Source organism: Hesperophylax consimilis, chromosome 7 (assembly GCF_061612785.1).
Source record: "Hesperophylax consimilis isolate HC1 chromosome 7, BYU_Hcon_1.0, whole genome shotgun sequence".
Taxonomy (NCBI): Eukaryota; Metazoa; Arthropoda; class Insecta; order Trichoptera; family Limnephilidae; genus Hesperophylax; species Hesperophylax consimilis.
This window is the reverse complement of record NC_142842.1, coordinates 40,358,984-40,384,546: the sequence shown is the minus strand read 5'-3', so window position 1 is coordinate 40,384,546 and position 25,563 is coordinate 40,358,984. Positions and strand designations below refer to the sequence as shown.

The 25,563-nt window shown below is 34.6% G+C and overlaps 1 protein-coding gene across 1 annotated transcript in view; it reads left to right on the top strand.

Moving 5' to 3' along the window:
• The window catches only part of LOC149422771 (netrin-1-like), a 453,397-nt gene that overhangs the window by 403,146 nt on the left and 24,688 nt on the right, over positions 1 to 25,563 (top strand). The window contains exons 3-4 of the mRNA XM_089633500.1: positions 2,537 to 2,686; positions 7,291 to 7,353. Of these exons, the coding sequence (XP_089489626.1) occupies positions 2,537 to 2,686; positions 7,291 to 7,353 (213 nt within the window). The remainder of the gene's footprint in view (positions 1 to 2,536; positions 2,687 to 7,290; positions 7,354 to 25,563) is intronic.

Below are 25,563 nucleotides of genomic sequence, written 5' to 3'. Positions count from 1 at the left end.
CAAGGTGCTCCACTGTCAGTCAGGAAATTATCTCCAAATTCGATCGTGATAAAAGAATGAAGCACGATGGGTAATTAACAAAATCTTGTCGTTACTGTTACTAAATGTAGCATCTAATCCGCAGCACAGATTTATTTTCTTGTATTTTAATTACGAAAAGGATTTGATTAGCTCTCGGCGTAAAAAAATACTCTTGATGGCTGTTCATTAAATTACTTGTCGTTTCAAAATGTTGTCTTGTTTTTCTTTTTAAGTTTAAAGTAAACAGCAAAAACGTGCGCAAACTTTTGATTTCTTTATTAATTTTAAAATTTTCCTCCTTTTCGCTGGCAGCGGAAGAGTTATTTACGACGCAACATTTAGTTTAATCCGAAAAAAAGAGCTTTTGGTATGTTTCTTGAAGTATTTATAAAATATCGCAGTCGATAAATATAGTCTAAAATAGCCAATTTAAAAATACCACTTGTTGGAAGATCACCGAACAGTCTCGGAAGAAAAACACTATGTTCTTTAATATTCTCAGACATTTTATTCCTCCGCAAATAGGGGAAATACACTCAGGATGTAACCGAATACAGCAGAAATGAAATCCCTCAGGCGAATTAGTTATAAACCGAGTGTGTGAATATGTAGATCCGAATAAAATGTAAAACCGGTGAAGAATGGATGAATGGAGAATATATTAAGTGCTAGTCAGTGGAAATAGAAGTGGCATGGTCAAGGGAATCCAATACTTCAGTAACCCTATGTCAAGAGTCGTTACAACAGTAAAGCGTCTTGGAGACGGTGTGATAAATGAAGAATGAGTATGTGCCAAGACAGAGTTGTGTGGCATTTTATCTTCTCTGCCTGCCCTTGCAGATATTTTAATCACTCTTTATAAGTTCGCGGAGCTTAATTCAATTCAATGTGATTTTTTTTTCTCGAACGAACAATTTCGATATTTACGACAATCTTATTGAAAAAAAATATTTAAAAATAAGAAAATTAAATGAATTAATTCTCGCCACAATAAAACAACAAAATGTCAGCCACGTCATTGGATACGAATTATCGCTCGCAAATCCCAGCGAAACGGCTTTCGAGAAATCCAGAATAAAAACAAAGCAAAAAATCCAAATGCCTCCTCCACACGAAGACGAGGAAAATATCCCATAATGTGGTGGCAACTTATTGTAAACATCTCCGCGAATCCTCGCTTTGTACGTCTTTATGAATGGTCCAGCAACTGGCGACTGGTTCTGACTAGTCATCGACATAAATACTTGTACATGAACATGGTTGGTGACACTGTGAGCGAGCATTTCACTGGTCGGCAGGTGAATGTCTATAATTCAGAATAGTGAAATATTATTTTAATCGATGACTATGGAAAAACTCCATTGCTCAAGGTCCTTGTGAGTTTCCTATTAATAAAACCTAAATCACTCGCAACATGGTTTTAGTTTTGCGATTTCGTTTGATACACCTCATAAGAGCGCCCCTGCCTGCACTACTACACTTACAGACAGGACGGACAGGGGAACTATCACCGCCGGATTGGACAGCGCTGTGAGGTGGATTAAGGTAGATGCTGTGGGAAGGGATTTATTAATGCGGGTCTTGAAGAGGCCCGGATGTGCGAAAGAGGAAACACAGATGCCGGAAGCTCGTCGGATGCTCGGTTGCATTTTCACACTTGTTATGTGCAGATTGCGACGGAAAAATACAGCTTTCGTTTGTTTGTTTTATGTTAATTAATAAAAATAAAACACTAATTATTGTAGATTTGATTAAGACTGACCGGTTTCGCTTGGGACAAGCATCTTCAGGGTTCCAAATAAAAAAAGTGTTTTATTTTTATTTAATAATATGTCAAACCACAAAGTGACTGCTTTTAACCAAAATATATTTTTATGTTTACCAAGGCACGATTATGTTTATTTTTGTGATGTGTGTTTGGCTGCCACGTTACTTATTTATTCGTTTTCTGGAAATCAACATTTTTCAGTTTGTACATGTGTGTAGAATGGAAAAAAATATAAATAAAAAGGGAATTAATTAAAACAAAAAATCGCTGATGACATTAATTTTTTTTATATGTTATGGTGTTATTTAATGCCTGTTCGTATATCGGTATTTAGTGTTTAGTATTAAGCATTTACACAATCTTCAGTTGTCAATAAAAAATTCAGACTTTACCGACTTCACTGTCCGACCCACAAATTTATTGTACATTTAAACATTCTCTCTTGGAGTATAAATTTTAACAAGCGATTTAACTAAATATATGTGAAAGAAATAAATGTAGAAATCTAATATTTAATAAAACACTGAATTCATGTTTTTATTCGTGAATGTAGTACAATTGTGTTCAACTTTAGTTGTGAAGTGTTGTAGTTCAACATAATTGCTTAAATACCCATTTTAAATCATAGAAAGCGTAAAAAAATATTGTACCATTCGATACTACCTACGAATAATTTACTGCCTCTGAAACCTGATGTGTTAGTTTAATATTTAAATTCCAGTACTAAAGATATTGTTTTTGTTTCAGCGTGTGATTGCCACCCGGTGGGGGCCTCCGGGAAAACCTGCAACCAGACCAGCGGACAGTGCCCTTGCAAGGACGGTGTTACGGGTCTCACCTGCAACAGGTGTGCTCGCGGCTACCAACAGAGCAGATCCCATATCGCGCCGTGTGTCAGTGAGTAGCCCTTACGTATTACGTACCCTAATGTTACCAGAATAAACACGAGCTGCAACCACACGTGCAACCAGACCGGCGGACAGTGCCCTTGCAAGGACGGTGTTACGGGTCTCACCTGCAACAGGTGTGCTCGCGGCTACCAACAGAGCAGATCCCATATCGCGCCGTGTGTCAGTGAGTAGCCCTTACGTATTACGTACCCTAATGTTACCAGAATAAACACGAGCTGCAACCACACGTGCAACCAGACCGGCGGACAGTGCCCTTGCAAGGACGGTGTTACGGGTCTCACCTGCAACAGGTGTGCTCGCGGCTACCAACAGAGCAGATCCCATATCGCGCCGTGTGTCAGTGAGTAGCCCTTACGTATTACGTACCCTAATGTTACCAGAATAAACACGAGCTGCAACCACACGTGCAACCAGACCAGCGGACAGTGCCCCTGCAAGCACCGCGCCTACAACGTTACTACTATTTATTCTTCTTCGTAACACATTTTACTATAAAATAAACTAAACTAAATAAACTAAACCTCCAGAAACTATTTCAGACCTACATTCAATGTCTCAATTCAAGTCTAGGTCAGATAGCAAGTAAATTTTTGTTGGCACTCAAAACTAATCAAACACCTGTAACCAGGAGTCTTGTATTCATTTACCTTCATTAATTTAACGAGAATGCACATCAACCGAACATGAAATACGTTACTACTAGAGTTTAGGTAACTTCTGCAACCAATCAACTTTCTCTAAGAAAACTCATCATGCTTATTTACTAACTACCTATCAGAGTAGGCAGAGCAAATGGACTATCAAACAGCTCTGTCTTTGCACACACTTATAGCTTCACTCACACTCTTACATACCCTGCTTATTTATAAAACTGTTTTGAGACTTGTGTTAGAAAACCAAATTAGCCGATCTTCGCTGGAATGACCTAATTGCGCATTCAACGACGAAACCAACCAAAAGTTTCTGGAGGGTCAAAATACTGCGATGGGCTGAACATGAATGTATCACGATTGCCAGATGACATGAAGTCTACTCAATCAAATGAGCGTCGCAGTAGAAGTGATTAACTGACTTTAAGGAAGACGATTAACAACGTAGCAGTTGATGAACAAGTGCAACTGGAAGACATACAAAACCTACAACCACACCAGAACTGAAATTATATTTGCCACCGGATCTACAAGGTAACTTTGAATACTGCTACCAACGCCTGAAACCAGATCTTAAACCAGATTTTCAACCGTCTAACTCTGTTGACTTTATCTCCTCTTTCTAAGCAATTATGTTTATTTCAAAGGCTGGCTTCAGAGGTTTCAATTCTCCCAACAAGCTTTTTCAAAAATTACATAATTCTAACTCAATAGGTAGTAATAACTCATAAGGCGTCATCTTTAAATTAAGCCAGTTAATGATGGCTCTAAATGTGAAAGCATTTCTACCAAACGATGCATTTTATCTCGTTGTTTTCTTTCCACCCAAATCTTCCCGACAGCGGCCAAGATAGTGTCACTTCTTAACTCTGATTAATTACCGAGAATCAGAGAAGACAAACGTTGCGTATTTTTCTATTTCTCCTCCATTACTTTTTTTAAATTAAAATTAAATTATTTTTTCAAAACTCGGCAGTTAATTTATCACCGATCCTTCGTTGAATTCCTTCGCATAATTAAAACTCTCCCTGGAAACAAATAATGGAAAGGATTAACAATGGAGGAGTTTGTGTTAATAACTGAGAAGGGGGTGGAAAGGGTTGGAAAATTTCCCAATTAGCTAAACGATGATATTTAAAGAATTTTTTTGAAATAAAGGAATTCTACGGTAGTAAAAAAGACACTGAATATATAATAAATGCACACCTTCAAATAGATTTGAATTCCTTGTAGATACGAGAAATGAATTTTTAAATGAAATGAAATGTAGTTTTAATTTACTGTAGCGTATTTGTATGGTGAACCAACGGACAGGACACTGTAGTAATGAAGGGCATACTATGGCAACAATTTTTTAATTAATAATTAACAAAAGTAACATTATTTGACTATTTTCAATCGATCTACGGGGGGGGCAAGTGCCCCCCCTTGCCCCCCCCCCCACGGCGGGCGCCCATGCTTGACATCGTATATCGCCGTCTTATTTAATTTTGAAGTTTTAATTTGAGGCCCAGAATGACAAAAATTTATAATCACGAAACTTGTTCTTTTATTCGTTATAAATATTATTATAAATATTACATATTTCGGTAAAAATGAGAGGACTTAAAAATTTTCATAATTATTTATGTGACAAGTTTCTAAACGATTTAAAAATTTCAATCACTCAAGTTCTCTTTCAAGTATTGAAAAAACTGTTCAATTTGTTCATCTTACTATAATAATTTTCCAAAAACAGTAGTTACTTGTGAGTAAGTTTATGAATGACAGAAATAAAAATATATATTTGTAGACTTACCGCAAACAAGTAATTGAACGTGTACACATTTGAAATGTAAATTCCATCATAAACACGCTTTTGCCGCCAGAACGATTTATATCAGTCATTAGGGGCAGCAAAACTTAGCCGAGAACCACTTTCAAGATGTTATATTATGCTATTTTATGAGTGATAAATGCTCTTCCATTTATTATATTTCCTTGTCGTTTGTCAAATCATTTGTTTCCTAATTTGGACCCTTTGAACCCGCCCTAAACGTTCAGATTGAGTAAGTCAAAGAAATAAAAAATGCAAAACGAAAATGAGGTTGCCAGTAGAAAATTTTTGGGCTTTGAGTTTTCCAGTATTTTCCTCCTAATTGCCCGAAAACCCCATTTCCATACCAAGTCCTACTTCATCATATACAAGTCCATTCGGGTTTAATGCTCGACATTATTCTGAAAAACGTTTTGTGCTTTCTTTAATGGTTTTAATATTTCGTATGTCGGTTAGCGTTTGAATTTCATTATGATAATATAATATTTGAACGTGGCGTTTTACTTTATTATTTTGCAAAACATTTTCTCTAAGGAGTTTGTAACTTGATTTCAATCGTACTGTGCCATAAATTCAATAATAACGTTAATGTGTTTTCTTTGTATATTGACAAAACAATAATTGATATTTGGCTTTTTCACATTTTATTAGCTTTGTTAGAGCACTTCGTTTTAACCATAAAATGTATGTAATTAGTTAATATAATATATGTAAGTGCCTGTTATTTTACTTCTTAACCAATTTGTTTGTTTTTCTCCCGCCCTAAAATTGAGTATTCCCAGAACGTATTTCATTATGATTCTATGATAGTAAATAAGTAAATATTTTATTGATTTCTGGTGTTATTTCACATATTTTGAATTGAAAACTACATCAGAGAACCAGTTAACTGCTTTAACGTGCAGGTTTGCTTGAGAGCACATTCAATTGAAGATCACAGTAAAAGTTCCACTTCAGTTCATTCCGCTGCATTTGTAAAAATCAATTTGTCCGATTCCTTTTATTGTTCTATTTCGTGCCATTTCCTGCCGAGTACTAAAGCCTCCAGCAGGAAGTAACACGACAAATGAACCGGAAGTCCTCGTAATTTGACATTCCGGATGTCACAGGATGACATTTCATTACTCTCCTATTATCCTGAGAAATCTTGCGACTGTGGCGGGTAAATCCCCGAAGTCTTCTATTTCTTTTCTCGTTTCTTAATGGATCTTCAGTTTCGTAAAATGGTAAGGAAAAAGGAAAAAAAAGTAGAATATTCAATTACAATATCATTATACGGGTAAAGCTCTTCTTCCATTTATGTGTCAACCCAATTCACCTCGAAGATTAAATTACTAAAATAAAAGTTAGTACCTATTCTGCCCATCCGAACTAATATGGCAATGGGTTATACATTTGATATAATTTTACAGGCGCAGGTGAGTCGAAATAAGGTTTTTAAATCGATTTGGCTAAGTATATTGCAGGTGTTACCTAGAATAAGTTTCCACTCAACTTGGCATTTTCTTTTTACCACTATTCCATCACTGTTCCACTATTATGAATGATTATAAATTAATTAAGACGCAATACAATTTTTAATTAATTTCTATGGCAAAGTTTGTACACGATGTTAGTATAAAGCATTGTATAAGAATAAATTCAATGTTTTCAGTCCTCATCACCTATAGTATCGATTAGATCGATCTATTTTAGTATTTCTTCTAGTCTCTATGTTGTCTGTTTCTACCTATTTTATTGTAATGTAATTAATGAAGTACCATAAATAAATCACCCAAAAACCTGTTGTAAATTATTCCATAAAATAGAATTTTCATGAAAATGAAAACTGAAAGCTCTTATTTTGTATAGCTATATATATTAGTACTTTATAATTCACACTTGATTAATCTAATATTATAACTAACACGTGTTTAATCTAATATTATAACTCACACTCACACTTAATCTAATATTATAACTCACACTCATAGTTCATCTAATATTATAACTCACACGTGCTTATTCTAATAGTCGAGGATGTGGATGATTTCTATTTAATTTTTGTATTGATTTGTTGTTTATATGTATGTATGTTATTTAAAAAAACAACCCCTAACCTTTTTCTGTTTTGTTTATTTGCAGAGATCCCAAAAGTGATTCAGGCTGTGCAGGCCATGGAGGCTGTAGAGGCGCCGCCTGCCCGCGGTAAGTAAGTGCACCCCATTCATCATTCACTACAACCACTTCACTGCTTTATTCCTCCACAACTAACTAACAACCCCCTGTCAAGTCCCGCGGGTACAGATTCTGCGACTGATATAACAAATTCACAAACGTTTAAATAGGTAAAGACAATAATTAAATACGATTTATTCGTTCCACGTGTTTTATTATATGGCAGAATGTCTTTCATTTGAATTCCTTATTCATTAGACCAAAATATTGGTTAGGAATACTTTCAGATGCCTTACCAAAGCAGTCAGCTCCAGAGCACCCTGGTCAAGTAATTAGACTCCCTTTTCATTTACTTTTATGTATGTATTAGGTAAAAGGGTTATAGAATTGCAATATTGTGTATTGTGCATTCATTTTACTATGAAAACTCTATTAAGTTTAATTTCAAAGTACAGTTGAGTTTCCGCAAGGTGACGACCGAATATTGTTATATCACAACATTATCTCACGATCCTTCTAATATGATTTGCTTCCATTATTTCATATGTATTTTATGGTAATCCAGTTTCTTTATTAGAATGTATAGCTGTTAATTACCTTATTTATTTTTTAACGCTTTGAATTAGTACACATTATCATCATCACACCTAATAATGTTACCATCGTCATGGGTATTTAAACAGTAAATTTCGTAATGAATTTAAAGGGCATGGGATATCCAAAAATTGGCATTCGTGTAAAACTATTTAATATTTCAGCTCGCTGTCCTGAAAACTTCCCTGGAACTGACCCTGGAAGTTACCAACGAACCATCTATTTTTTATATGTATTATTTTCATTTTCGATTCAATACCATCCATCGGCATGCCATTATTTATATTCATTGGTGATATCTTCATGCGCATCAACTATTATTAGAAGTTATTTTAAAAAAGTTAGTTATAAATTAGACTTCCCAGAAAATCATGATTACAATCACTGAATAATACATTCAGATTCAGAGATCATTAAAATAACAAAGTCTAAAAAACAAAGATAAAGTTCAAAAATGGTAATATGATTAAAAAATATCATTTCGACGGTTTTGTGTGGGTTTAGCATTTATCTGAAGACACCCTCAGTATCACTCTGCTGGCAGACATTGATACAACACTTTTGCGTTCAACTGAAGACACTCTCAGTGTCACTCTGCTGGCAGACATTGATACAACACTTTTGCGTTCAACTGAAGACACTCTCAGTGTCACTCTGCTGGCAGACATTGATACAACACTTTTGCGTTCAACTGAAGACACTCTCAGTGTCACTCTGCTGGCAGACATTCATACAACACTTTTGCGTTCAACTGAAGACACTCTCAGTGTCACTCTGCTGGCAGACATTGATACAACACTTTTGCGTTCAACTGAAGACACTCTCAGTGTCACTCTGCTGGTAGACATTGATACAACACTTTTGCGTTCAACTGAAGACACTCTCAGTGTCACTCTGCTGGCAGACATTGATACAACACTTTTGCGTTCAACTGAAGACACTCTCAGTGTCACTCTGCTGGCAGACATTCATACAACACTTTTGCGTTCAACTGAAGACACTCTCAGTGTCACTCTGCTGGCAGACATTGATACAACACTTTTGCGTTCAACTGAAGACACTCTCAGTGTCACTCTGCTGTTAGACAATGGTAAACGGAATAAATAAAACGGATATTTTTTACTCAAAAAGTTTGAAGAAAAGCTAATTGCCATGAAATGGAAGAATTTTAAAGAAATTATTTTTTTCAGATGATATTTCATAATTTTTTTCCGCTATAAAATTGACGTAGGTTTTTTTGCTTTTGTTCTGGATAACCGCGTAAATCGGAAAAAGTCACGATTCTTCCCTTGTTTGTTACTAAGAAATTAATCCTGATCATGTCAGGATTCAGGAATTGATTAATTTCTCATTTCGACCGATTTCATACAGCTTGCGTTGTTTTGATGACATTGTTTTCATTTATTTATTTATCAATTAAACCGTCAAAGTTTAATCTGTATTCCTGTGATTTGAGAGTTTTTTTCTGTAAAACATCATCGGAACCGCAAGGAAAACTTGGATTTTCAAAATCTTAAATTATTGCGTTTTATTATGTAAACTTACTCATTATTCAAAGTGAGAAGTATTGGACCAATCTCCATTCGACAATAGAGCGGTCCGAAACGGAAAACGTTTTTTTTAAATAAAAAATACAATGTGGTTTCTGTATTTCTTAATTAAAGTTAGTTTTTTAGATAGGAAACAAATAAACATTGGATGAAATAAACTAATCTTCACATTAAATATAACCAAATAATAATAATCACAACTACCTTACCTTCGTTTATCGTATGAAAATTCTAAAAAAACGATTTTTATCAAAAGGAGTGTGCGTTCTTGCCAAACGACAAATATTCACTGTCATGGCGTCGGTAGTGATGTGGTACACCGATTGTGAGAGTATTGGCGCATTGTAGGGGTAATTTTCGGAAATATTCAATTCATCCGCTTTACCTGGTACACTCGCTTTGCCTGGGTCTCCCCTAGATCACTAACTAACTAACTAACTAACCATCACGCCGTTTCCCCGCAGGGGTAGGCAGAGAGAACGGACCGCCAAACAAATCGGTCTTGGCACACACTCCTTGCCTTATTCAGATTTATGCATCGTCTCATACATACTCTTGACATGGCCCAACTCAAGTATCTGATTCACTTGGTCGTGCCATGTCTTCATCGGGCGTCCCCGACTTCTGCTACCATTCACATTTGCATCGTATATTCTCCTTATACTCCTTTCATCGCTCATTCGCTCTACATGCCCAAACCATCTAAGCGTCCCTTTCTTGATCTTAAATAATTAGATCAGCCTTGCACTCTTTGCGGATCTTCACCTTCCTCACAAGATCATACATGGTTTTACCACACATACGCCTCAGGGATCTCATATCAACAGCATTCAATCTACTTTCATCCTTTCTTTGCCAGTTCCATGCCTCACATCCATATATCAGGGTAGGTACCAGCACTCCATTGTGGACTGCTAACTTCGCTTCTTTGGACAATTTTTTGTTAGCGCCAACAGCGTTCAGTCCTCCATTAATGGAGTTACCTGCATTTACTCTTCTTTCAATATCTCTGTCAGCCTTCCCATCTCTCGTAAACATGCTTCCTAAATACACAAACTCATCCACCTGTTATGTCTGTGTTGGTATGTTGTGTTTGGTAGCGATTAACAATAATACAGAAAATAACACAACAAATCAAATGACAACAAAGCGGAATGGAAGTTATTGGTTATCATTGAACAATATATTCTTATTAAATGCTGGATTTTTAATTGGATTTGTAGCTTCATTTTTTTCAATTTCTTAAGGGACAAAACTCTTTAACAAAAAAAAAACTCATTTATCAAAGTGAAATATTCTATAGAATTTTGCTTCGGCGCAGTCAATTTTTTTGACTTCAGTTAAACAAAAAATGTCGTGCATGTTTTTCAAGCGCAATGTATTAGAAAACGGACATCTAGAACAACGACATATAATATTTTTTTGTTATTTTCTTACCCAGGAGAATTTGAAGAAAGCAGAAAAGGAAATAGGAAAAATTATTAAGAAAGCTTGATAAGAAAGAATAATAAAAGAAGCCACGGTTCCCGGCGGGATACGGACTGTGTGTTGAGTGCTTAATTAATTTGTAAGTAGGACCCGAGAGAGGTCTAGAACATAACTTCCATAATATCTTATTTCACTTCTTACGCAAGTGTCCTTCACCGGGAAAACATTTATTTATTTTTATTCAATTCGAACAATAATAAGGTAAAATATTTGTTACTATTAAATAAAATACTATACCTATATTTTTTTTAATGCTATTACTCATGGAGGTCTTCAACCATGTTTACTGTTTTAATTATACTTTTATTATGTAGTTTCAGGTGTTAGTCGCGATTCAATAATAATTGCCCCAGAAAATAACTGTATATTTTTCTTCGAAATTCAATAAAAATTTGTCAATGACTTCTTTAACATTAGTTCCTCACAGGAGACCCCAAGGAAAATAATTTCCCTCGTTTTTAACGAAAGGAAGGAGAGAAAGTTCTCGAATGAAAAATATATAAGGGTCGGTAGGCATCTGGGGGCCAGTGTGTCCAGGAGAAACGGACGTGTGAATTCATCCCTCTCACTGCGGCGCAAAGCGATGTGCCGAAAGTGCCCCGTCAAAGAGGTCAAAAAGCCTCCCTCGACCAGTCTCTCCCGATCCGTCCCGCCACGCAGTATATGGACAAATGCATCCGCCGCTTAGACCTAGATAAACCTCGCCCCACGAACATGGGCCCCGGTGCTAAGTCATCAAACGTGGCGAACCACTTTGGTGACCAATGGCAGAGGTGTTGGTTTTCCAATAAATGGGTATCGGGGCGGCGGTACCCAAATCCACCTCCTAAATTTCCCCAGTTGACTTTCATACATAAGTGATGATTTAATAATTAGGTCGGGTAGTTATTTAAGAGGCAGTCTCTGTGTAATGTATCCGGTGGAGAGAGAGGTGAGATTCACTTTGAGAGTTGGTAGAGCAGCCGAGGTCCATAGCGCAAGTATGGCGGTAATTCTGCTTATTGAGCTTAACAATAACTATTTTAGAGGCAGTTTCTTTGTGATACATCCGGTGGGGTTGAGAGAGATGAGATTCACTTTGAGATTTGGTAGAGCAGTCGCTTAAAGTTAAAAATATAGTCAAAAGTCTGTGGTTTTTAGCCAAAATGCAATATCAATCCTACAATAATTATAATATCCCGTTATTTTTAATATTTAGTAAAATATTAAGGTTAATACACACCCAAATCCAAATCGAATAAGTTGATGAAGCCGGTACCACCAACACGCAGACAGACGTACCGTTTAATTTCGCGAACACAAATAATTTTAACAGTTTTCCATCTTATTCAATTTCCTCCAACCGAAAAGCTTTCCATGGACAAATGCCATAGAGAAGGTTGGTTTGTATACATCTTGCAACAGTATTGCCAGTACCTAATTGGTTTTGGAACCGGGAATGCCGGGGAACTTTGGAACGTACCGACTAACGTTTAAAGAAAAAAGGGGGGAAAGTCTTTGGAAACTTGACTAGTATCCGGTTTTCAGAATTTACGGCTTAAGCTATAATATGGCTTAACTATAATATTTACTATTAATATATTTTTTAAATGTGTAACATAAGTATTAAACTTTAAAAAATTTACTGCGCTAAAACACAATTCGAAGTAAACAAAAAGATTCACGAGTCATCGAACTACGGTAGTGGATAGTCGTGCTCTGTGTTTGACGAATTGCCTACCTGCTGTCGCGGACTTCGTACAGATAAGAAATTATTGTTACATTTTTGTTTTCTATTATTTGTTTGTTATATTTAGGTTTTGATAAATTCGTGTGTACAGTCAATCAAATAGACTGTATTATTGTTTTTTTTTTGTTAATTAATTTATAAATATGGAGGAAGATGAAGATCGACCTCCTGACCCCGAGTCCATATTTAATATTGGAGATGGGTATGAATCGGATGTTTCTATATTACTCCCTTCCAGAAAACGAAGACCATCGCTCTGTCTTAATGTACCACCCAAAATTAAACCTTCGCAATCCGATGAAACCTCAAACCCTAAAGAAATTCGTAAGGATACCATATTATCAGAATCTAAAAATACTGAACTAAGTTATTCCCCATCCTCCTCGGCTCCATTCATTGTCAATGTCCAAAGTACTGAACAAGGAAAAATTATTCATCCTCTGGATTTCGGGAAATTCATTTTTAGTTCAAAAAACAATAACCTTGGCATAGTTAACGGATCTATTAAGCCGGAAGGCCGCTATAAGTTATCCCTAGAATTTAAATCCGCAAACTTTGCAAATGAATTTGTCCAAAAAATTGATACGCTTTCACTCCACAAATTTAAAGCTTATATTCCAACTTACAACCTTACTAGAATGGGCCGAGTGAGAGGTATACCAACCGATCTCTCAGAATCTGAAATTGTTGATGCACTTAATGATTTTCAAGTGACCCCTAAGGTTTTAAAAGCACGTAGATTAAATTACAAAGATACATCTAATGGAACCACTACATGGAAACCCTCACAATCGGTTGTTATTACTTTTGAAGGCCAAACTTTGCCATCTCGGGTATTTATTTATTACAACGCACTCCCTGTGGAAGTATATAAATTCCCGACGATACAGTGTTTTAACTGCTGCCGTTTCGGACACTCTAAACCCATATGTCGTTCCCCTCCACGTTGTTTTCATTGCGGAGAGGACCACCTCTTTGATCTTTGCCAAAAATCATCGAATGATCCACGTTGCATTAACTGCAAGGGAAATCATACAGCGGTTAGTGTGGCCTGTCCAGAATTGACCAGACAAAGGAATATTAAACAATCAATGGCTTCAGACAACATTTCCTATTTCCAGGCATCAAAATTATTCCCACCTGCAATAAAATCGTTTGCAGAGGTAACATCTACCTCAATTCCTTGCAATCTATCTTACTCTAAATCTCCTCCATCATCTTCTCACAGGGAAACAATTTTTATACCACTAAAACCAAAACCAAAATTTATTGCTTCTATTGATAAAAATCAACATAATGATATTTTGTTTAACCCAAATGGGAATTATAAATCTCAGACACTCAATGGGAGTGCTTTAAATAGTTCCCAATCTTCCCCTAATTTAGGGAAAGTGGTGAATGAAAATTCTGCTTTCATTCAGACTTTAATTACCCTCTTAATTTCTATTCTTTCAAACAACAATAATATACCGTCCAACGCTGCCGATTGCATTAAATCTTTATTATCCTGTCTTCCTAATGTCTCCGAAACTGAACAGAATTCTTCAGTGGAATATCAGAAGTCTAATCTGTAATAAATTTGAACTTGTAAAATTACTCGATGAACATGAAATTTCAGTTGCCGCTATTTCTGAAACGTGGTTTAAACCCTCGTATCTATTTAAGATTTCGGGATATAATTGTCTTAGACATGATAGACTGGATAGTAAAGGTGGCGCTGCCTTAATCATCCATGACTCTATCCCTTTCAAACCAATCATGTTTCATACTCTCTCTAACAATTTTCAGATAGTAGCAGCTGTTGTATGTGATATTACAATACTATCAATATATGTCCCTCCCTCCACTATTTTTGATGAAAACGAATGGTCATCATTTATGTCTCAGATCCGTCCCCCGTATATGTTACTGGGTGACTTTAACGCTCATTCTACCTCTTGGGGTAGTGAATTAACGAATCGTTCTGGCCGTAATCTTTTAGATTTTATTGATTCCCATAATTTATGTATTTTAAACGATGGATCTCCAACCCGATTCACCCCCCCTCAACAAAGGAAAAGTGTTGTTGATTTATCTCTCTGTTCATCTTCGGTGATACGTAAATGTTCTTGGAACATACTTAAAGACCCCCTTTCCAGTGATCATTTCCCTATTATAATCCTCTTTCACTATCTAACCACCTCGCATTCCTTTACAATTAACAATAATTTTAAATTTAAAACGAAAGATGCGAACTGGAGATTTTTTTTTCTGTATTAGACTCTCTTGTTCACTCTGTAAAATCTTCTCTTGGGAACATCAGAACACAATGTGAATTATTTCCTAGTATAGTTATAAAAGCAGCAGAAAAATCCATTCCAAAGCGTAAAGTTAACATTAAAACTAAACATTCGACTCCGTGGTGGGACGAAGAATGCACTCGTGCTGTTAACTCTAGAAAAGAAGCAGTTTCCATTTACCGCAAATGCATGTCTTTTGAAAATTTCTTATCAGTGAAACGCGTCCAATCAGAAACTAAACGTATTTTGAAAAATAAAAAGCGGTCTGGATGGCGAAAATTTTGTGAAAACTTGTCTCCTGAAACTCCCCAGTCAACTGTTTGGACTAATTTAAAAAAATTCGGTTTGTCATATGCTCCGGAGCGTACCAAACATATTCCGGAGGAAATTATTATAGGTTTTGCTGATAAGATTGCCCCTCCTTCAGTTGCCAGATGTGAAGAAATGCCCTCTTTTATTTCATATCCATCTCACTCTAACTGGCTAGACTCTCCTTTCTTAGTTAGTGAACTAAAACGAGTAATTAAATCTCTTTCTGACTCTTCTCCGGGTCCTGATGGAATATTATATAGCTTCTTTAAAGCATTCTCCGACATGTCGGTTGAATATTTCTTATCCTTAATTAATAACATGTTTGAAACAGGATTTATTCCGGATGTCTGGAAAGTTCAAAAAATCCTCCCGGTTTTAAAACCAGGGAAAAATCCGTCCGAAGTCTCATCCTATCGTCCTATTGCTCTTTCGTCGTGTTTAATTAAAGTAGTGGAACATTTGATAAAGAACAGATTAGAATGGTTTGTTGAAAATCACAGTATTATCCCTCCTAATCAATACGGCTTTCGGAAAAAGAAATCTACTATGGATAATTTAAGTTTGTTAACCACAGATATCCGTATTTCTCAATCCCTTAACTCTTGTACATTGGCCACATTTCTAGATCTTTCTTCAGCTTACGACGATGTATTAATTGATGTTTTGAAGGAAAAATTAATTAAAATAAAAATCCCTATAAAATTAGTTCAATTTATTATCAACTTGCTAACAGACAGATCCATTATTATCCACTCTTCCTCAAACATATTGAAGCGCAAACTTTGGAAAGGGCTACCCCAGGGGTCTGTAATCAGTCCATTATTATTTAATATTTATATGAGTGATTTAGACATTGTAATCCCTTCGTCTATTAAGCGACTTTATTTTGCGGACGATTTTCTCATATATTTATCTCACAAAAATTTATCGCATGCTGCGAAGGAATTAAATTTGGCCTTACATAATATTAAAGTTTGGATGTTGACAAATGGAATGAATTTAGCTACCTCTAAAACCAAGGTAGTGGCTTTTACTCGCAAAAGAAAACTGCCTCACTTCACAGTCTCTTTTGATAATTTCCCCCTTCAAATCGTTAAGCAAATAAAATTTCTTGGCCTGCTTTAGGACCATAAGCTTTCCTGGCTCCCGCATATTCAGAACGTTTCTGCTAAGTGTGAAAAGGGGCTTAATATGATGCGAGCTGTTTCCAGAGTATGGTGGGGATCCCATCCGACTACTCTAAAACTAATGTATAATTCCCTCGTTCGAAGTCACTTAGATTATGGCACATTTCTTTTCGACCCACTTCCTAAATATCTGGATAAAAAACTTGAAAGAATCCAATCAAAAGGGCTCAGAATGATTATTGGGGCAATGCAATCTTCTCCAATTAATACTCTTCAGATAGAATGTGTAGATCCTCCCTTATTTTTGAGAAGACAATACCTCGCGGATAGATATATCTTCAAAGCGTTATCTTTATCGCGTCACTCATTGGAACAGAGTCTCGATCGTTTGTTCAGTATTTTGAATAACAGAAAGAGGATAATAGATAGAGATCGGTTCCCTCTCTTATTAAAAAGTTTTCTATCATTTAGATCTCTGTCTTCTAACCTTCAAAATCTACAAGATGATCCAATCCTTCCTATTTACAGTACCCCGTTTAATGCTATTAATTTTATCCCAAACGTAATAATTTCTGACTTCCGGACTAACATTTTATCATCAGCTAATAACTTTCAAAATGTTGAAGAACATTTTAAAAACTTTATATTTTCAAAGTTTCCTGGATTTTCCCTCATATACACAGATGGTTCCAAATCCGACCACAAAGAATGTGGCGCATCGGTATATATTCCTGAATTCAATGTTAATCTGTCTTATAAATTGCCTAAAGAAATTTCCATATTTACTGCAGAATGCTTCGCAATTGAACAAGCTTTAATTCAAATCCAACTCCTCAATATTCGTCGAGCCTTACTGTGTACTGACTCTTTAAGTGCAGTATTAAAAATTTCCTCTAATATCGTTCGATGTCCAGAAGACTATCTTATTTGTAATATTAAAAACATCCTCGATTCTTTTTAAACGAATCTATGTTTGAGACAATACTGGTTTGGGTGCCTGGCCATCTAGGAATTGAGGGTAACGAGCAAGCTGATTCTCTCGCTAAACTTGGAACTATATCTGGTTCTATTCCTTTAGATTTTAAAATTCCTGTCTCTGACGTCTTCTCTATTCTTAAATCCAACATGTCTCGTTCCTGGGAAGAAAATTGGACAATCACGAAAACTCAAACTGGATCTTTCTATGCTGGAATACAAAATCATATTCCAAGTAAACCCTGGTTCCGCGGGATAAAAAAGTCCAAAAGATTTATTTCCTGTATCTCGAGAATGAGAATTGGCCACTGCTCTATTGCAACTCATTTGTTTAAAATTCGGGTACTCGAAAGTTCATTATGCCAGTGTGGTGTGGAGGATGAGACTCTTGACCATGTCTTCTTCAATTGTAAAAACCATTCTTCTTTCAAGGGCATGTATCGATTGCTTATTAAAATCACCCACCAGTCTCCCCTTAGTATTCCATATTTGCTGTCTCTCAACAACTCTCGCGTATATTCTATTCTTTATAAGTTTATAGATTTGAATGACTTTAATATATGATATGTCCAGTCCCCTTATAGATAATTCACATCAGTTTAACCATATATCTTAACCCAATCGGCACAAAGCACTCTCTTTAGGGTGAATTGCCTAATACAAAAAAAAAAAAAAAAGATTCACACCTTTCCGAACAATCAATACCACCACTGAAATTTTTATTATAAATATATGTGTACTAACATTCTGAGTAAAACTTCATTTAAGTTCTTTAGTGTCACAGTGGATCAATAAGTAGTCTCAAAAATAGAGTAAAAAAATTGACATATATAAAAAGCTATTCTAGACAAACAACGGCAAGAACCTGATTTGCTTTTTGTCAATCCATAATTCAATGTGGTATAGTGATTAAGAATAAAATTCGTACAGTCTATACAAATTGCATAGAATAAAAAACAAATTAAAACAATCTTTCAAAAATCACGTGTGTTAATTTATAATTAGAATGTTAAGTTTTGAATTCTATCTGCGAATTCATTTAACTTTGATTTGTACGTATAAAGACATCCACTTAACTTTGATTTCTTCACATAAAGACATCCACTTTGACGAATTCTCCATAATACACAAACATTATTATTAAAAAAATGCAAATATAAGCGTAAAACCCTTCCGTATTGCTTCCATTACAAGGAGCAAACAAACATATTCTTGCTTTACATTTGATACATCAAATGATTTTCTGGCCGACTAACTTCCAACAACCCCAACCCTCTCCCGAACCCACAAATGATTACAGTGGATTAATTTTAATGCGGTTTCGATCGAACCCTCCTTCAGTTACTAAAAGTAGGATTCTTTATTATTTTCCTGTTCGCCTTTGCATTCCTCCCGCGCGGTGGGGGTGGCGGTACCCATTCTGGGTTCATCTCGCGCTGCTGATTCGTGATCAAATGAATCGAGAAATTATCTGAAAGATGCGAGAACGTTTCCGCAAATTAAAACAATATTCATTTCGATTATTATAACGGAGCGTCGACATTATAAATTCAGAGAAATATATTCTCATCAATTTAATTGTCTTAGGTTTAGGCCAATTTTTAGGCTTCAAAAGTGGGTGCCTATTTAAAAAAAACATGTTTTCTCTCTTTTAAATAATTTTTGAGAAAAAAATTTGTGTTTTTTTTTTACGATAAAAAATAAACATTTAAATGATTATATTCTCCCAATCTCTGATTTTGCCGCTTACTCAATTCTCAATACCTTTCCCAAGTGATGCGCGCTTCCTTGAAGAAGCGACGGCTGCTAATTACATTTAGGACAGAGGACTACGTATTGTTTTACATACATAAACAAGCACTCACAAATAGATAATGCGGAACTGGAAACCTACATGAGTACATAATACATTGTAAAAGCACATTGAGCAAAAATAGTATGTATCAGTAAAAATATTACTCCTCCGTCATACTTCCTGGATAGCAATAATAGCTGATAATAAATGGCTCGCCCCAGTTCGCCCCTACGATATACTCTTATATGTATTTTTTAATTCACATTTAATATTCTCAGAATTCAGAACTCTAAACGGTACAGTCTAGGCTTCATACTAAAACACTTTTTCCCCAGAAGACAAGGAGAGTTGGCTTTATAAAAAATAATTGAATCATATTATTGATTGATATCCAAATAACCAACTTAATTATGTACATTTTTATATTATGTCAGCCGCATCGGGTCGCAGCCATAGACGAATCGGTTACCAATAGAAAGGTGGCGTAATCTTCAAAGAATGGCGTCGACGGAAAACCCACCGGAAGGTCCGGAAGTCGTTAGCTGGCGTCTTTATCTATGGATAAACGCATTCAGCCCGAGACGGTCTTTTGTATTGATGTAATATTAGTCAATGAGGTACACCTAACTGAATTACTAAACATATGTGCTGGCAATCTGACATTGTCAGTCATAGAAGGACTACTTCATCAATTTTATATTACACGTTGATAAAATATATATTCACGTGGATAAAAATTATATACATACATGTCATATTATATAATACTTGCAGATTTATAGGGTTTTTTGTTGCTAGGCCCTGCAGGCGGCTTTTTAATTGACTTCACCCAATTTATTAAATTTCTCTGTTAGTAGAATTTTGCGCCATATGTATGTACAACAGCAATTATTAGAATGTGTGCAAAAAAATTCTTATCACTTATTCATTTTTATAACCAAATAAAAAACCTTTGGGAATGCTTACGTAATATATGTAAGTCGCGTAACTTAGTCCATTTGAAATAAACTGAAAGAATAAAAACTAATTTCCGCTAACTACAAAACTTCCAAGTAAGAACACTACTGCAAGTCGGAACTCAAGAAATTAAAGAACGCCGCTACATTTTTATACTTAGACATAAAATTAGAGTTTCTCTTCCCAAACCTGACCTCCTATAGCTATACCGCCCCTACACAATAAATCGCAATTTTTAATCGAACCAAATACAATATATAATATAATTACAATATATAAATACAATTTATAATTAGAATATATAATATATCATTTTAGACACATTTTTTTGTTCACACAGGCCCAGCTCAAGTTTTTGAATTTTATAAAAGCCAAAAGGAACCGATTTAATAATCTTTTTCAATTTTTTTTTACTTTGGAAAAAGTTATGTTTGGTTAGACATTTGATTTAGTCATAGTTTGTGAAGTTTTCATGTTGGAAAACTTTTGATCCTAGAAAACGTTAATTTTCTGTAAAATTTCTTCTGGGAAAATACTCGTTAAAATTTTTTAAAGACCTTTTTCGATATCATGTGAAAATTGGTAAATGTATAGTAATAAGAAATAAGGAAGGATTATATATTAATAGGAAATTTCCATGTTGGGAAATTTATATTTTTTCCAAATAAATTCTTTGGAGAAAATTGGAAAATCGGATATTTTAGCCCGGAAATTGGTTAATTTTTATGAAAACATTTTTCTTTTTGATTATCGGTGAAGTTCTTTAAAGTTCTAGGAAATTTTTCTGACGTTTTTATGATTGATAATTATTAACGATTATTGGATAGTCTTTCATTTTCGTTGGAAAAATAGGACAGAAAAAGGGTCAGTATTTTTTTATAAAAACATTTATCTTTTTGGTATCATATGAAGCTTGGAAATTTTTCATGATGGGAAAATTTTATTTTTAAATCGGAAATTTGTTCGTAACATCGGTCGGAAAATGGGACGGGAAATTTTTATAAAAATATGATAATGATAATTTTTATATTGCGTGAAATTTAGAAATTTAAAAATAATATTTTTCTGAATAAAGAATCTTTCGGAAAATTGGACCTTTTAGCTCTAAAAATTGTTCGGAAAATGATTTGGGTTAAAATTGGTTTACGTTTAATTTGGTTATGAATACCAAAAAATATGTATAAGAAATTGAAGCTTTTCCTATCATTTCGCTTAAGTAGAATTAAAGAACAATAGTTATCTAATTACTTAAATAAATATAAACGTAAACTACAAAATAAAGATTGATAATTATATATATATATATTTTTTTTTTTTTTATCTATCAATATAAAGTTTTTTTACTTTTATTTATCGACATCTGTCTCACTAGGGTAAACCTGTATAAAATTGTACACTCATAGAAATACTAGAAATATTATATGGCTAAGTCTATATATGACAGTTTCTCTTGATTATCTTTTTTAAAAACTACACACAAAATAAATTAAACCCACTTTTAAGTTTAATCAATCTATTTCTAGATTCGGGTTGACAAGCGATTTTTACGCCTATTGCCCATATTTGTGGTGATATAAAACATACTATAAATATAAATGATACATTTTTGGGATGTTTTCCAAATTCCACGATTCACATCACCTGAATCAGGCTGTGGGCTCGTGAAATTATTATTATTTTATTTTTTTTCATTAATAATTTTTCTGGTACATACATTGGTATAATTTTACAATAAATGAAACACTTTTTTTATATAAATAGTTAAAAAGTAAAGAATAATACATTTAGCAGATCTAGCAGCCAACAAAATCCCACATAGGCATCGCCAGTTCGTGGGTATACTTATGTGTTTATTAACAGTCAAAATTTTACTCACATACATACATTATCTTTGTAGAAGATTAGGAAAATAAAATTGAAAAAAAAAAATTGTGTTTACTGAATTACAATTCAAAATACATGATTGAAAAATATAAAAAAAAATTAAAAATGTTAAGTTTTACATCAGGTCAGATGTTACAGCAGGTCGGATGTTACGGCAATTAAATGTTTGTGTCAATGGTATTTATCCAAGACTTTATTGCATTTTTACATTATTTGTATTGAAAGGTTCACTAAGTTAAGCTTTGAGTTTTCGAAGATCGATTAAGAACTTTTATAAAAAAATACTTTGGGTTGTCGGCCTTCCTTTTTTAAGTTATGTGAATACCTAACAAGGGTCCTCAATGCTCCCAACCGTCTGGAGCCAGTGAGACTATGTCATCCCCAATTGGAGTATGTTGGTAGGTGATAGGGGAAGTAAACAGAGAAGAGGAAGATGGGGAAGTACCTGGCTATTAAATCTGAACACCAAACACGGCTAAAGCAATGACTTGAAATGTCAAGCGAAAAATAATAGTCACTGGAAAACCGTTTAATGTCAATCAACATTTCAATTAAAATCTATAAGGCAGAAATCTGCATATCTGTGAATCAAAAACTGTTAAACGGTAATCTCATGTGTCATTATTTTGAACAACATTTTAAACTCGTTAAGTCATTTTCATCGGGATCTATTAAAATCACGATGACTGAGATCGAAAACATTTGCCCATTACATTTTAGAATGCTTATTTTTTTAAATGTTAAAAATTCAACGAATACGGGTAGGTTAAGATAATATCTTCATTTTTGGGTCCCGTTGTATCTACCAAGATTAATTAGATATGACTTAATTTTAAAATTAGAAAGGATTACGCGGGTAGAACAATCCGAATATATTATCATTTTTTTTTAAATAATATAATTTTAAATTTTAAAAGAAATGAAGAGGCTTATCTGTGACGTTTTTCTGTGAAAAATGGGAAGATAAATTTCCCGGCCGAGTGACGTCATAAGAAAATTTGCATATCTTCTCCGTCGTAAAATGGCCGTGGCCATCTGTCAGCTATTTTATTAAGTTCGGGCGAAAGCTCTGGAAAACAAAGAGGACATCAACATGAATGATTGCCGGCGAGGATATGGGGAGAAGGTAGGGAGGAGCTGCTAGGGAGCGGCGCGGCTACGAACCTCAGACCTCGAAGGAAATATCCCTCCGACTCTTTAACTTTATATCTATGTTAATGTCACATTTTGTGCTGTATGTTTTTAAATAAATATAATGTATGGCCTATGGTCTACTGGCAACTTGTAATTAGCTCATTCTCTGGAAAAATTGACGACATAAATACGTTAAATTTTTAAAGTTTTTTTGTTGTGTATCAATCTTTCTTGTGGCCATATTTGAAATCAATATGTAATCCATAACAAAACCCAGACAAAATCGCAATTCAGTGTAATAAATTGTTATAAACAATAATAGACACTTTACCACCGTGGCAGGACTCGCCCTTTAACGTCAATGTGTATATTATGTAGTCAAATAATAATTATAGCTGACGCATGAAAAAAACATCTCAAACAACAGTCAGTACTCATTAGTAATCGTGCAAGACTTTCGTTTTTTTTAAAACCAAATAATTTATTTTTCCCAAAGCATAATGATGACCTATTTTAAACTTCACTCGCGTTTGAAACGGTGCGCGTAGAATACATTCCATTCCGGCCCTTTATAAAATGTACCTGCCCAACTACCCACAAATTAATAATAATGATATTATTTGACGAGTTTTGGCTGTTTGTTTGTTCACTCCGTCGCACTTCTCCCGTTAAGATTTCTCAGTCGAAATCGCGGCCGAGACCCAGGGAACAATAGAGCACCGTTTAATTATGAACCGTTGTAATTTCTGGCGGGTGAATTGGAATGGTTTCCTTTTGATAAGTTGTAATATAACCTTGTTCGCCGCTGATTTAATTTCCATTTACTTTCCTTCGTTTATTTCGGTTAAGCGGAATTAACTAGGAAAACCGTTTTCTTCGTGACATTCCTCACTTGCTGCTGGCTGCTGTACAACTGTACACAATACACATAATATATACCAGGTTGTCAGCGATTTCCGCCAGTTTGTCCAAGTCCCGATAGGTTGAGACAGTCGGTAGGAATAGCTCGCATGTTGTTAGGTGGCCGTTGTAACCACAGCGTCTTGAAGGGTTCCACGCTGATGACGGTATGTCCTGCCTAATTGTAGGACGATTTATTATTTCCCAGCTCAGACACTTCACGTCAGTTTTGTTCATGGTTTTACCAAAAATACTATATTTTTTAAATGATTACAGTGTTCACAACACTTTACCGATTGTTACTAAATTTAGCCATATTTAACGACAGAATATGTTCCAAATAAGCAATAAACAAAACACGTGAAAAACATAAAATTACTTCAAAACGTGAAATAAAGTGGAATTAAAAATCTTTTGTAATAATAAGTTGGCATTTAATAAAAAATCGTTTTTTATATGGCAAAATACGGTTGATAAACACTGAAATGAATTTAATAACAAATTTCATGAAATTCTTTAATTAAAAATAAAATACTTGATATCAGAAAGCTATTCATTAAAAAAAATATTCACATAAATTGCATAAAATCGTCACCTTCCCACATATCTCCCTCCCATAACACTAGAGCTAAATCTAACAATCATTTACAAGTGCCAAAAATTAAATCCACTCTTGCTAAAAAACATGAATCTTACTTCTCTCCTTCCATATTCAACATTTCTTTAAAAGAAACACAACATATAACTCAAACCAACAGAAAATATACATATAAAAACTTTAATACATGGTTAATGAACAAAAATAGAAGTTGCATTAACAAGTTACTTGCAAACCGTCCGTTTTAATAAACTTCATTTTTGAGTAAATGTAATTTTTAAACCGAAAATTGTTTCTAATGTGTCTCCCATATATTGAATACTCTTTTTCTCTCTCTCATTTTTTTTCTTTTTTCTTTGTTGCAGTTTTTTCTTTCCTTCTTGCATTGTATTTATTATGGGTACATCATTTATGTTAAGCAATTGAGCGTATTATTATTTCATTTATTTTTATTTTTACACCTAAACAAGCTATTTTACTGTATCTAATGTTTTAAATGCAATTGCTAGCATTTTTCCTACTTATTTTTATTTTTAAATACAAATTTACTCAATACATATGATTTTATGGGGTACTCCATCTCAGTAAGAACTCCCACACTAACGTTACAGAAGAAGTACAGAGGTACAATACAGAAAATACACCTACATTAAGTACAGAAGTACAATACAGAAATACACCTACACGAAGTACAGAAGTAGGTTCAGACAATAGAAATGCTTCATTTATCCGTGTATCATCATCACGCCGCACATCCCAGGTGCTCTTTGCTAACTCCGGTCGAATAGCAATAGAAATTTATAAAATAATTACATCTTCAACACAAAATCCCTAAAGTTTGGTTAGGTTAGGTTAGAGTTTGAAGGAAGCGTGGTTTATGTCGAGTCGGAAATCTCCTCTATCAGAAACACTTGTAGA